This window comes from Tinamus guttatus, unplaced genomic scaffold (assembly GCF_059628265.1).
Source record: "Tinamus guttatus ecotype Peru unplaced genomic scaffold, ASM5962826v1 Tinamus_guttatus_pri_ptg000314l, whole genome shotgun sequence".
In the NCBI taxonomy this organism is placed as follows: Eukaryota; Metazoa; Chordata; class Aves; order Tinamiformes; family Tinamidae; genus Tinamus; species Tinamus guttatus.
The window spans coordinates 5027164-5042659 of NW_028288848.1; the positions used below are offsets into that span (position 1 = coordinate 5027164).

General features: G+C 35.1%; 1 protein-coding gene across 1 annotated transcript in view; it reads right to left on the reverse strand.

The window, feature by feature from the left end:
• Positions 1 to 15496, reverse strand: part of SLK (STE20 like kinase) — a 43304-nt gene that overhangs the window by 21262 nt on the left and 6546 nt on the right. Inside the window, exon 2 of the mRNA XM_010227354.2 lies at positions 1103 to 1267. Coding sequence (XP_010225656.2) covers positions 1103 to 1267 — 165 coding nt within the window. The remainder of the gene's footprint in view (positions 1 to 1102; positions 1268 to 15496) is intronic.

The window sequence follows — 15496 nt, forward strand, 5'->3', positions numbered from 1 at the left end:
GTGATGGTTCTCTCCCTGCTGCTCTCATAGCACTGCTACTTTACAGTAACCATATATATGCAATTTTATATCTTAGATTTCATCTTCCATTTCCTACCATCTTTGCTCTACCAGTGAACTCATCCACTCAAATTTCATATTCTGCCCCTATGCATACTTGCTTTCATGCTGACCTTTATGCATGGAAATGTTTTCATTATTCCACTCTGTAACACAATATCTTTTTACTCTCCATTCAGATCACTTGAGTGTTCACAAAGCCCATCAAAATAAATCTACCTCAGGAAGCATGGTATTACACACTCATTGTTTTTGTGCTTAAGGAACAAAGCAGACTCGTATGACCCCAGGGAAACCTCCTATGTTACTCTTTTGTTTTTTTTTTTTTTTCTGCATTATAAACTTAAAAACAAACAAACAAACAAAAAAAACAAGATGACATCTGTATTTTCTTTATGCAACCCCAAAATTATTTACAAATATATCAAGTCACCTAAAATAAAAAATATATGTATATATATTCATTACCCAAAATCATGCAGAGCAAAGGAATTAGCAGAACACTGAGGAAGAGTTGTAGGAATACACACTATATTTCTCTTTGCAAAAGGTCTAGATTTTTAGTAAACTAATTATGGTTCAAGTCCTAGTTAACTGCCCTCCCTGCTGGATACCAATGAATTCAACTGGATGTAAAATAAACACAAACTTAACGATTGACTTTTTCAGACCCAAATTAATTTTGCAGTTGCAGTTTCCAAATCCAGCTGCACTAATGTAATTAAAATCTGAGTCCTGCTGTTACCAATATGCACAGCCTAAGAACTCTCCCTATGCATGTAAATAAACTGCTAATTTCCGAATATTAGTTTCAAGCTGCTGACTGGATGATTCAGCTAGTTCAATTTTAAGGACAGTTTGCTAGAAGTCATATTCACAATTTGCAAATAAGTTTTGAAACTGTAGGCAGTTATCCTAACAGTAACAACATAGAATAGATACACTAATTAAATAAAGTAATATTTATATTTAAGTCAGGAAAAATGAAATTTCAATATACTTTTAACACAAGTTAAAGCATTTAGAGACAAAAAATACGTACCCATAGATTATTTTCATAGTAGAAAGCATCTAGGAGCTTAACAATATTAGGATGATCACAGGATGCTAAAATGTCAATCTCAACCATGTAATCTTCTAGTTCTTCTTCCGACTTAGTATCAATCACCTTTGCAGCAGCCAGTACTTTTGTTTCTTTGTTCTGAGCCTATCAAACAAAGCGACAGCAAACATTAAGGTAATAATTTAGAGATAAACCCTTTAAAAACTCCCACCCTTTGATATTTCTGTAATACTTTGTCACCTTTAGTACCTTTTCTAGAAATATTTATTAATCTTTAATATTTCCCTGAAGTATAAGAGAGTATCTGTATATTGAAGACAAAGTAAATTATGGCAAAAGAGAAAAAAAGTCTCAAAGTCATAAAGAATCAATGGAAGGCTAGAGGGCAGGACAGCTTGAAGCCAGCTGCATTCTTTAACTGACCATTGAGCCAACTGCTGAGGCCCATTGTTATTTTGTACTGCCTGGGTGAAGCTCAGCGCTCCTCTCCCAAATCTATCAATATTTGCATTGCAGCACTACTAAGTAGCCTCTGCCTTCCCCGTCCAACCACACATTCTCACCCACAGCACAGCCAGCCACAAAGCCACACGGAAAACCAGATGCTCTACCACTAACCAGCAGGTTCTGCTCGCATTGAGCCAGGGGCTGTGTTGAAGCTCTTCTGCTAAAAAGCTGCCAAGCCAACAAAAATTTGTCCAGGCATTTTGCCCTGCTTGCTTCAGAAGTCTAGGAGCCCTCCCACAGACGGCTGCTCGTTGATGCTGGCTACACTGGAAACTCTCACGTCTGCCATTGGAGTCTGCATCTCAAGACTGCATCCAAACTTCTTCTTATGTGGCAAAGGAAAATGGAAGTTTCAAGCGGCATGTGCATGAAAAACATTCTGTCTGCAGGATGGCAGTGAGCACAAAATACAGTTACAGGATGAATTAGCTAAGATTATGGTTGTTATGTTGAGGATAAATATTTTGTGATGAATGTGAAATATTTATTGCTCAATAATAATTTCAAAAAATTTTTTTTTTCCTTCCCAAACAGTGGATCTGTAAAATGTTATTTTAAAAACAAACAAAATATCGGAAAGTTTTCTAATACATATTCTAAATAAACATGCTAATATTAAAAAGGTGTACTTAATTGAAAAAGTATTTGATTTGGTTTCCTGTTTTATGGACTGAATAATAGATCAGTACTGTAATGCAAACATGAAAGATGAAGCAGATGTCTCACTCCACAACAGAACTAGACTTGGTAGTTTTGTTTGCAGAAAAATGGTTATTAAAGCACCTTTTAAAAGAATGCAAGCATTAATAACTGAAAAATTTCTTTTTGTGAAACAGGCATCGCTACTCACTTTCCGCAATATTTTACAGTGGTTTGCTGAGAATATGCCAAAAAATGAGAAAGTTTTAAGATTCACTTTCAGACAAATTTGCACTTAAAAACCAATAACATATTCCTAAGATTTTGTTTAAATACAACCATTTGCTGCGTACACAGCATATATTGGTGTCTGTTTTTATTGGCAGAGTACTTTGCATTTTGATGCAAACTCTTGTTTTGACTTCTGAGAGTAACATTTTGTAAGTCTAGATCCACAACAATTTCTAGTCCACAAAAGAAAAAAAAAAAGAGCATAATAAGTATATTCCTGCCAATTATTTATGAGGACTGAACATATCTGAAAATAAAGGGCATCTTTTAAAATCTTAATTGTGATTTTGAAAGTTCACTTTAAATAAGGTACTATTAGTTTCCCTTCAACCATGCACATGCTCCACCACAATAACAAAGTATCTATGTGGTTTGCTGTGAGAAACATGGCTATGTGCCTTTGAACTGTGTAGGAAAGGATTTTACTCGTTATGTGCAAGACATATAGCACTGAACTGTATGGGAAAATGGTGGACTGAGAAACAAAGAACAATAAGCATTCACAGCTTTGTGTGGGCATGTTTGTTTTTTCTAGACTTCAAGCAAAATATTTCTTCTGTCACAAAATATTTTCTAAAGGTCAAAGCAGCACCAAAATGTTTGTTCAGATGCAGTCTTGATTTGCATATACTCATCTTACAGTTGGGCATTTAAAGTCAAATAAACCATTCACACTACTTGAGGTTCTGCCCTTTCAGAATAGGCCCTATATTGTTATACCAGTTCCTTCATGTATTTGAGATCTCAGCTATCAGTTCAAGTGCTCAAGTGCTATCAGTCATACCTGCTCTGCTTAAACCCACTTGATTGTGCTTCTATGATGGGCTCTTTAAGCTTTGATCTTATACTAGGAATCCAAGGTGCATTGCCTTTAATAGCTTTGGTTCAGTTTTGCCTTCTATGCAGACAGGAAAGTAAGATTTTCTTTCTGTGCGTTAACAAGACTTAATTTCTGAACATGCATACATACAGCAGAGAGCAGGGCTGGAGTAACTGATTCCCCTAACAACTGACTAATGCAACGTGTCATTGGCATGATTAACTACTATACGCAGTGACATAAATATTACAGTTCTTCCATCAAAATTTATTTTTGGATTATTTTGCAAGGTTATTGCAGAAAACACTAACTTTGAGGGGACAGTATATGAAATGGACTAGCAAACCATGTGACAGCTATTCTTTACCCTTGCAATGGATAGCACTAATGCGTTAGTAGAAAATGCACTGAAATATCCTCGTTCCCTTAACTATAAAACAGCTTTAATATGGAGGCTGACATAAAATAAATATGATTTTGTAAATCACAGGCTTCCAAATTACTTTTTCCAAATCTAAAATCCTGTACACTAAAATGACAATTATGTCAACTACACAAAAATCCTGTCAACATTTGGCAATACATCAGCACCGGAAAGAGGAAACACCATTCTGCCAGAAGCTATCTGTGTGTTCATGAAGTCACCGTCCCATTCCTGCTTAGATTTTTATAGCCTCCTATACCCAAATATCCATATCCAAATGCAAATATCCGTTCTGATCCAGATGACAGACTCATAGCAGAACATTAAAAGGCAGGTCCTCTATCTGGGCATTCTGCCAAAAAGTTGTATATTCCCAGCTGCGGACAACACAGAGCAAAGCTATTGCTTCAAAGTAATAGGTTTACAGCCCAGAGAAAACACAGACTCTTTTGTCTTTAGAGGCCCAATATGAAATCTCAGCCCTGGTTACGCATAGCCGTTTCAGTTGTTTATCCCCAGGAAATGCTTTCTGCCCAGCCTTGCATTTTGCCTCCTGCGATGCAGCACAACGCACATAGGCATCTAAAAATGACAAGACTATTTACAATCAAAAAAGTTAAGTACATCCCTTCTCTACTGTTAAGCCTACCAGAAACACTGCTGAGATCTGAGATATAGAATTATTTGTCACCTCTTTCTTTCCGATGCCTAAACTCTTTGGAGACGTTATATAACCACGCAGTGCTTTGTGAGCAGCAAAACAAATCAATTAAGAAGCTGTTTCTTCTGGGCTCGTTTCTCTCAGCCAAACTGTAATCATTACAGTTGCCCAGCACAGTTACCAAAACATGGGAAATATGCATCCCCAATCAACGAAAAAGCTTTCTGCATATAAAAAGCTCTATTTTTGTGTAAACCTAGAATTTTCAGATCTAGCTCCATTTAACACTTTTTGTTGATGTAAGTGAAGTGAAGTGAGTAAGAGAGACTGGGTACTGAAAGCTGTCCTTGTAACGCAGAAAGGCAAAAGCTGTTCCTTAGGAGCTCTGAGAAAGCAGAGAGGCTCAGCTTTTCTTGCACTTAGGAACCAAGAAGAGAACTCTTCTAATTTCAGATTGTAACTAAAAGCATCTACCAGTGGTAGCTAGGTCTACCAAGGGAACTACACTGGACTTACTCTTCACAATGCCTGCGAAAGTGCTTATTAATGCATTTTAGAAAAAAGAAACTCTCATTAGTCAGATAAAAAGAAGCACCAATTCTAACACCCAAAGTGGAGAAACATAATTAAAAGCACCAGTTTGAATTCAAGAGCAAATAGCTAACTGCAGTTTAAATCATGGGTTTCACAATAAATCAGAAAGTTAGGCCAACAAAAGGGGTGAAAGCACCCTACACTTCTGGAAATTCATTAAGAAATAAGCCTGCTATTTCTAGAGGAGCTAAAATATTTTGCATTAATCTTCACTGCAGAGCAGGCTTTAAAACTTAACAAACTTAACAAAACGTAACAAAAACAAGCTAGGAGAATTACAATGTTTAATTATACATATAAAATCAGTCCAAGGAATTAAAAAGCAGCTAACGTTAGTTACACCTGCTGGAACTTGTTGAAGTAACTGCGCAGGAAGAACTACTCAGAAGATAATGAAAGGACAGTGTCTACCAAGGAAGATGATACACCCTTAACTACAAAGGATTGGCCAAAATTTTTCTTGGCATAGACACTACTCAGAAACGACTAACTATATGGTTTCTTCTACTGAAGAATTGATTAATGCCAGGGAAAATACACTGAAATTGAACTGCAGATAAAAATGCCTCATTTTCCTACAGTCATGCAGTATTGCTAACAAAGTTGTGTTACCAGAGTTCATCCCAGAGCAACCATGGACACCTTCATGAGGTCTGGTGCTACTCCTGGGGCTACACTGGTTTTGGAACAGTTTCCATGACAACATTACTCTTTTTAACATTATCCTTGTACTTCATACTCATTGTGGTTCTTTAGCTTCCTCCACAGTTGGTTTCTGAGGATTCCACAAGTTATTTTGGGAAAGAGTAGTATGCACTAAAATTTTCATGTTTAACCTCATGATTTCCCTTATGTTTTTCATAAATTCCATGGCATTCTGCAAACTAATTAGGTGGAGTTCCCATTCCAGTTCATACATATATGCTTTGTCACTCCAGTCCATAGGAATATTTATACACATATTTGCAAGAGCAGGGCTGAATCTGGGAAATGTGTGCAAAGTAACCAAAACATCCCTCTACAGACAACTTAATAGAGGAAACGCATCAGATTTCAGAATCATTCTTCTCGGTGAAGTAAATTAACTTTAAAATATGAAATAAGAAAAATAAAATAAATCTGCTAAATATTGTAAATATATTATCTAACATAGACTCTACTGTTTACACAAAAACACATTCATATTTTTCCACTTGTTGCAGAATGGCTCAAATAAAAGCTATAGGGAAAGAAAGCTATGTTGGGAAAACATTTGTAACTAAAACATTAAATTATGTCAGAGGCATAAATGCAAAGGACTTCTCTTTCTCCATCCTGAATTCAGTTTATAACTGTATGCACCACTCCCTAAAACAGCATAAAAAAACTCCACAACTCTGCATTATAATCTACCCCTATACCAGCAGTGGGGGGGTGGGGTGAGAAATCAAAATTTATTTCTGCAGAGCTAAGTTGCTTTGCCAATATCTTTCATCAGCAGAGGACACTAACATTTCCTGGCAAATTTCCCCAGACCGAAATGCAGCTTCCCAAGAAACATATCCCAGGACATCCTCATGTTAGGTTACAAAAATCCAGTTATTTGTTCAGTCTGGCTGCATTAGAAATGTGTAATGCTTGCTCTTTGTTAAACACTATAGATTAAAATGAAATTTTTATTTAGCACAAACATGTCTTTAATCCAGATGACAAAAATTAAGAATTCCAATAAATCGCATAAAAACAGGAAAAATATCAAACAAACTGCTATTTCTAGATGATTATTTGAATTACTTTAAAGACTTTCATTAACAAGATGGAGCTGAATTGTCTCTAGACTTTTTTTTCCCCCAAAAAAGGTATGCTGCTGGGTGGATAGTGGGGAATTTTGTGATTGAGAGAATTCTGTTCTTGATAATTTTTGATTTGCTTCAACACAGGCCTTAAGAATGCTCTGATTGCTCTACCTTGGGGAATTGTGTGTTGTAACTTTGCTTCTAGCTATTTAACATCTGTAGCAACATTTTAGTTTATTTGAGATTAGATTTTTTTTTTAAGTAACAAAGGATCTCAGAGAGCATTACTTCTGTCAACCTCTTCACCCAGGAAGGCATTGAAATTGTAGCAGTAAGACATTTTGGTTACTAGCACTTTACAGACTATAGGAGAAACTCTTATTCATCTAGAGTACTTCTATAAAAGGGACAGAGTAATAAACCCATGGCTCCTCCATGCTCTGCTAGCTGGACTTAGGTTACTAAACAAATACATAGGGGTAGGATCTTGAAGCCCTTAGTCCGAACAGATAAGATGGCTGGATGTACATCTGACCCAGTATTTTAATAAGGAAAGTTAACTTTCCAAACTGGAACAAGCCAAGAAACCAAAGAACAAATACCAGCTTCTCTGGACTTTAAGAAGCCCTCAGCAAAGGGCTTTTAACAGCCTAAATAGTCCTAATAGTTCTAAATAGTCATAGAATTAAAATGTGGCACATTAAGTTAAACTTGCTGTCAACAAGAATATGATTAAACGCTCTGGATTCCATACAGAGGAAGGAACACATTTGAGGCTCTATACCGAGAAAGATTATTTAATGCATTTAGTGTCATCTAAAGCAATACATCTCACTAGCTCAATAAGGAAAAAGCTGCCCTAGAATTTGAACCTGCAGCATGACCCACAGTTTGGATTTGCAGAGAGTACATCTAAAACGCCCTAGTGGAATGATAAAATGAAAGACAAAGAATTAGAGCCTTGCTGTGTTCTTTGACTTGCTAATGGGGCGAAAAAAAAGAAATGATACATTTAAAAGGAAAAACATAAACTGCAAGTTACACAGTGTGAGATTCAGTATTTTAAAGGAAGATACTTAATGAAAACAAGTTATAGCTAAAACACATCAGGAAATGAAGTGCAACTGAATCAACATCATGTGAGCACTGGCAAAAATTCTTGCAAAACTATCAAAGCACATATTCTGTTACTCCATGCACACTCTAGACTTTTGAGATAAAACTTCCTCTATTTCTGAAGTAACAAAAAAGGGAACTAACTAGCTTTTGACATAAAAAAAAGATTTATCATATCATCTTTGTTTTCTAAGTAAAACTATAGTATCAGTATAGCATATTTTCTGAGTGAAATTAGTGGTTATTGACTCCAATTCATAACTCTTTTTATGGCATTAATCCATATTAAAAACAAAAAAATCTAGAATATTAGACCAAAGGCATTTGTTCTTCCTCCCACAAGTCTTTTAAATCTGATAAAAGTCAACTGTAAAGAAGCAACAGGAAAAAACAAAATCAATACCAATATAGCTAAGCCACCTGTCTTTCACCTCCTGCATAAGTATTTATAATGTTAACAAAAAAAAAAAAAAAAAAAGTTCTGCACTGAACTTCATTCAGAAATTAGAAAATTCAGTCATGTATGAAATTTCATACTTATACCCTGTTCATGACATACCAGGAGTTTTCTTGCGAGTCTCTTTATTAATGAGGCTAACGTTACATACCATCTTCTGAAAACAAGGTGAACACTTCTGACATGCAACCTAGGTTCTTTCATATGCACTTTATAATGACTTAGCTATATTGCTTTGTGCTACAAGCCTCAGTGCTCTCAAGAGATGAGAAAGAGTCATCTGAATAAACATTTGCTGTTCCCTAAAAACTGGCTATTCCAATGCCACAAAACCAGCATCTGTAAATAAACTTCACTCATATTCAGCACAGTATTGGGACATGTTGCTTCTGATGTTGTCTTTCAGATTAACTGTTTTATTTCATGCTGGTGAGTTTAAACAACTGTTTAAACAACTAGAACAATTAAAGAAGCCAAGTGACTACTCTTAGAAAATATGTGGATGCTGATCCTATTATGTCAGCTAAATTTGAAAGAAATCTGAATTTAGACAAGCATACTGGTGATGATAATCTTTTCCAGATTAATCAGAAGTGCTTTCTACACTCTTGCTGTTTGACATTACTAAATACTTCATGTAATGTATTTACAACTCGCCCGATATGCTAGTGGTAAATACAAATGGCCATAGGAATGATTAAACTGCTTAGTAAAATGCTTAAAGATAAATCCAGATAAAATGCTTCAAATCTCTCTGTAACACTTGAACTGTACAGAATGTGCAAAGGGGAAACAGTTGTTTTACTAAGACTTTTTTTTTCTGCCAATTATCTTGTGAAAAATCCAGTTCTCATGTAATGCAGAAATAATGATATTCTTCCTCTGACAGAACTGATGAGCATTACAATACACAGTGCATACAGCTAAACGCACAAAATGTCCGAGGGCAAGTACTGTTCTTCCCTCTTAACAGGGTGGATGTGTTAATTTTAATGTAGTTATGAAAGCTTTATGCTGCCCATGGCCCCTTAAATTTGACAGCAACTAAAATGCACAAGTACAGTTCTTAGAGGTGAAATGGATATCTCTGAGCAGTTTTCTCCCTCTTCTACCCCTCCTTTTCTCTTGGGTTTTACCCCTCCCACATTTTTTTTTAAACTTCTTTTATTAGGCTCAAGGCTTTTTGAAGCAGGGGGCTGTCATCTGCTGCCTATTTGTAGCATCAAATGAAATGTACAACTCCCCTCCTTCCTGCAAAGTTATCTAAACCATTTCTGCTTCAAAACACTGCGCTCATCCACAACTCATCTCACCCTAAAACTCAATTTCTGCATTATCCTCCTATAGATAACTGTCATCTCAAATACAGAGTCTTGTAAATGTTTCATTCTTCTCTAGTAGTTAGGGTAGCATACATAAAAAGTAGAGCAAAGAACCACCATCTGAAATAAACTGGCTTAAAATAAGTTTCCAGCTAAAGATATGTCTGCACAACAGAATTCTTCCATCATCAGTACCAATTAGTGAGGATAACACCAAGGGCAGTTTTTAGCAAAATTGCATTTAATAGTAGCTTCTTACAACAGATGATTTATGCAACAAAATTTTCTGACACTTTTTTGACAAAAAGTTATTTCTGACATCCTTAACTGCAAGAACATAAACACACTACCTTGATGCTTCCCTTCTGCAGTCCATTCCAGCCATGCTGCTACAGTACTGTCCTTTTTCCCCCTCACACCAGCACTATCCCTTGACTGGTGCTCGCATGAGCTGGTCTAGGAGTTTAATCCAAGTGAGAGCAATTCACTACATAGACAATCAATTTTTAAATGATTTAATTTCTTAATCCAGATTGTCAGGAAAGATTGGCAAAGCTGCCACAAGGAAGAAGCTGGGAAGGGGAACATTTTGCCAGAAGCTTGTCTGTGTTGCCTTGCATCATCCTCAGCTGTCGTGGAAGAAGGACACAGTGAAGACACAGCCACTCAGTCGGACACAGTGAAGACACAGCCACTCAGTCAGGAGCTGCCTCTGTACTTTGAAGGCTAATGAAATAAACCATTTTGAGCAGATGTATTATTAACTGTGTTCCACTTAGTATCACAGTTCCATACCATTTAAGTGCTTTTCAGAGAATCAGAAAGTCTCATGACTGAGTGCTCGATTTGACACTTTAAAAAGTTTTATTATCATAAGTTATTAAACATCCATTTCTTATATGCCTGAAGTGCTTTAAGTTAAGCTCTTAGGATTATCTCTGCGTCAACTGCAACATTTTGAGTTATTTAACATTTTTATTATTTGAATCAGATTAACATTTACTGAAATTATCTTTATTCATGGCACAGTATTGACTTAGTATAATCCAAACTTCCCCTGTATTGCTGCTGACTTAAAAGTAAGGTCCCATGACCGGAGACAAAAGACTAAGCATACAAAACAGCATCACTGAAGAGTAAGACTCAAATCACTGAAATAAGATTACTAATTATCTTGTTTTTACATTTCCTTTTCTAAATACCACCATATTTTTAAGGCAGTGTAATGTTAATATCAGGAAATTCTAGTTGTTAAGTAAACCTAGTTGTCTGGTCAGCTACTAGGAGATAGCCTAGAGCTCTTGCTACAGTCAAAAGCAAAGAAAGCAGTTTCAGGTACCTTTGTTACCCTTATCTGTAGGAAGCAGTCTGTAGTACTGTTGTGCATAAGAGATCCTTAAACTTTAATATTCCTTACCCCAAAGAGATTTAAAAAAAAAAAAAATAGTAGTCAGTGCTTCCTTCTTCCTTCTGTCCGGTTACTTTTAAATCTAGTCAGTGTATTTTTACCAGCAGTAAAAAGAAGCTGTGAAAAGAGTAAAAAAAGCTAGGCTGAACTCTAAGCTTGCCCATTTCTTCACATTACTGGAATGAATCATGTGCATTTGTTTTAGCAATAATTTCTGTTCAAAACTCTTCTGATCCCATTTCCTAAATATGATGCAAAGTTCAAATTTGCACAGAGTAAGATAGTTGCACAGACCATATGGTTCTGACCTACAATTAACTAGAAAAAATAACAGCGCAGTTCATCTGAATTGCAAACTGAAATATCTGTGCTATCAGCAGAAGCAGAGCAAAGGCAGAGAAGGCCAACCAAAAATTAAAAGGCTCAAATAGTTGCCTTATAAAAACAGGCCAAAAAAGGCTGGGACTCTTCAACTTGGACAGGAAAAAGCTGAAGGTGGAGCAGGAATATGACTGAGTTTTACAAAAGCAAAAAGGCAACGCAGGAATTTCATATAGACTGACGGAGACAAAGACTGTGAAGGAGACAATGGTTTACTTCAACATGTTGCTTTTTGCCAAAGCTCTCAATTGGCATTTCTCCATTAAGATTTTACCTCCTTTTATTTACAATGTATTAAATCTATTCCTGTAAAGTATTGCTTGGAAATACAAGTGAAAAGTGATTTTCTACAACTGTGAAGTCTAGACATTTAACCACAGAAAGGCTTTGATTTTACAGCACAAACTTGTATCCAGAGGACCATTACCTATAAGATACAGTAAAAATAACCTCCAGTGTAAACATCCTTTCCAAATTATGACAGTAGTATTTAAAAGATAGATGGCTTTCCGAAGAATCATGTTTTCTTAATCATGGTTATGACTAAACATTTCTCAAGACATGACCCAGTTCCTTAAAGTCTCCTGCAGAGATTTAAAATGCTGTTCAATTAGGAAGAAAAAAAATAAACAGTCTAATTCATTATCAAGCTAGGTAAAAAAGATATAAATAAATAAAATTCTACACTAATTAGGAAATTCACCATTGCTTTTGTACTAGAGTAAAACCCTATTGACATAGGTATAAATTCAGTTCTAGAATAGTGATTCCCCAGGAACAATGCAATATGACTGTTCATAGTTGCCCTCCACTCTTATTTTACAAGCTCATTTTGAAGTACCACATGAATGAAAAAAAAATTCATAAAAATATAGAGTAAATAAACAGTACATAAATACACTTTAAAATTAAAGGTTCTCTATTACAGTTTTCTTGAGTTTCATACACTAAGACTTTCTGAATAGACCATCAGGTGCCACTTGAGGAATAAAAGGTTACTTATTCCTCTGCAGTAAGGAGAGTTCTGATAAAATTTAGATGTTAAAAGTTAAGTTGATTTTGTTGTTATTGTGTGTGTGTGTGTGTGTGTGTGTGTGTATTTATCTATATCTTAGGTGGAACTAAATAAAAGCAAGAATTATTTGAATTATTACAATGTCTTGTTCTAGGCTTCACCTAATTAAGCTGAACAGAAAAGAGATAAAAAGATATAAACATAGATACCTAAAACAAATGAGATTGTACCTTTCTGCTAACTTCCAAATCACCATTCATTAACCTCTCTATATAAATATATGCAATCCTGCAGAATATCACAAACCAGTTGTAATCTGGAAAAACAAAGAATAAAAGTAAATATATAATCTATGGCTTAAATCACTGCAGTTGGGTTTTACACATGTCAAAAAATGATTTAAGAAGCAGTGTGCTCTCCTAAAAGCAAATGAGACTGTTTATTTGAGTAGGTACCTTAAACATAGAAAGAATCTTCCATTCCTGACTATTTTTTTGTGAATTTTATGCTCCATGTAAAATTTCTGCTTCATATACCTTGGCTGCTTTGTATGAATGTAGAGCATACTCAAGAGAAAAATCAAAAATGTCAAAAGAAAATTAACACTTCTAGTAAAGTCCTAAATTATTGTTCAAGTATGAATATTGTAGCAGAGCAATCTGAGTAATCTTTTAATTTTTAATCAAAAATTAGCTATTTCCATGACCTGTCGTCAAACTTATTTTCTGCAAGCACTACATGTTCTTTCTTTTTACAAGATTCCTTCTCTTTTTTAAGTGGAAAAAGAATGTTTTTCCTCTACTACATATCTGACATTTTAACATATCTTTTAAGATGTGACTGCATTATGTAGCAATTAAAAACTGAAGTGTATTAGAGGGAAATAAAATATATATATATTGGCATTTTGAACTGAATTCTAACTGAATTATAATATTGCACATCTTTAGATGATCCGTGTTATTAATTTAGTCTGTTACGTAACTTCCGACATCTTGGATTTTCTATCACTAGAAACTGAACTGGAACAATCCAAAAAGTATAGCAAGAAAAGATAGTATAAGCTTTGGATCTGAGTAATTTGGCAGATACTGTAAAGTAGGACAATAGGTACAAGAGGTGAGACAATATCACATAAATGCAATTTACAGTTTGAATATAATTAAAGGTTATTGAAGAAGCACAAAAAAGCAAAGGCAAAAAAATCAAAAATAACATTTTAAGCTCTCAAATGAGAAGTTTTAGTTACATGTTGCTTCTTTTACAGAGAAACACAGCTATCATTAGGGGCCAATGATGTCTATAAACTGAGTTTCTCAGAACATAGGTCACAGTTGCACATGGACCTTTCTGCAACTTATAAGGCCCATTCACAACTGCATTTAGTATAGTTAATTAGAAGCAGTTAACAAACAATTCTAAAGATTACTTATAAAATAGTCAAACTAATTTCATATCTATAGAATGCATGTATTTCAGATGTAGATACCTATACAGCATATCATTAAGCCATCATGGGAATCATTAAGCCATATACACAACATTTTTAGAATTTACACCTGAGGGTACCACTCTGCAACCTTAATACTAATGCAGACGGCAGAAGTATTTCTATTTCAGCCTCTGAAAGAGTTAGAAGATACAGTGATAAGACATCATGAAACTTGTTTATATTAAATATTATTTACACTAAGCACCTGTATGAACATTCCTGCAATAAAACAGTTTTTAAATGTATTTATTCTAGTTCCTTGAGTTTATTCTAAAAACCTGAACTACTGTCACAGAACATAAAATACTTCTCATGGAGACTTCAGAAGCTTTGAGAAAGCATTTAAATAATTTGATGACTTCAAGAGTTTAGAAATTTTTCCATTTCTACTCATATCTTTCTCAGGAACTCCTCCACACACTTAAGTAAACATGGCCCTTCTCAGTTTTGGAAGGTTGCAGGGGGTAGCTCCAGGGACAGGACGCAGGGGGGGCAACCCCCATGAGGTCCTGTCTCCTTCCAATCATTTTCCTTGCATACTAGGGAAAAGTTTCTTTTCATTTCACACACAAGAACAGAAATGAATAAAACTGCAGGAAGCATACTATTGAGAAAGCACCATCTTTCAAGTCTCACAAGTATTCTCATTCTTTAAGATTTGTCTCTAAACAAAGAGAATCATGGCAATTTTTCATCACTTTAGAATTTAAAGCTGACATTTTTAGATACTCTTTCCAGGACTCATTTCAAGTAATATTTTTTCTTTCCCCTCACCCCCAAATTCCCAAAGTAGGGCTTGCAGCATTCAACCCCCTAAAATTATTTCAACACTATTTATGGGGGTCAGTCAAAACCAAAATCAAGGTCACCACCAAAAAGAAACTTGTGAGCTGTTGCTCTGCAACAACATTTACTGCTGCCTGGAGGACTCTTATCACTGTAGGACTATTTCCCTGCAAAAGATTCAGCTCAAGAGATTCAACCAATTCATCTACAGGTTTCTAAAACAAGAAACCTGTACCAGAACAAACTTCCAGCTCCTATATCAAAAATAGTTAACTAAATAGACTGCGGCAGATTTAGCCCTGAAGAACCATTTTTACCAAGTTACAGCAGCGTAGAGAAAAAGCTTCATCCTATGATCCACTGGACAACATGCATCATTAATATTTAAATTAAAATATAATAATATGAAATAAATTAATTAAAATACAAAATAATGAAAATCTAATTTTTAATTAAAAACTATTTATTTTAATAAACAAAATCAAAGATTAATTTTCTGTTTACTTAACTAGTGTTTTAAACAGTTATGTAAACTGTGCTCACACCTTGGAAAAAGATAACTATCTTACTAAGGAGCGATCATGAAACGCTATATTTATGCTCCACAAACCTTGTGTCTCTGTTGTATTCAGAATTAAAATTGCAGACAATACATTACTCATAAGCTAAGTAATGTGATGCTGAT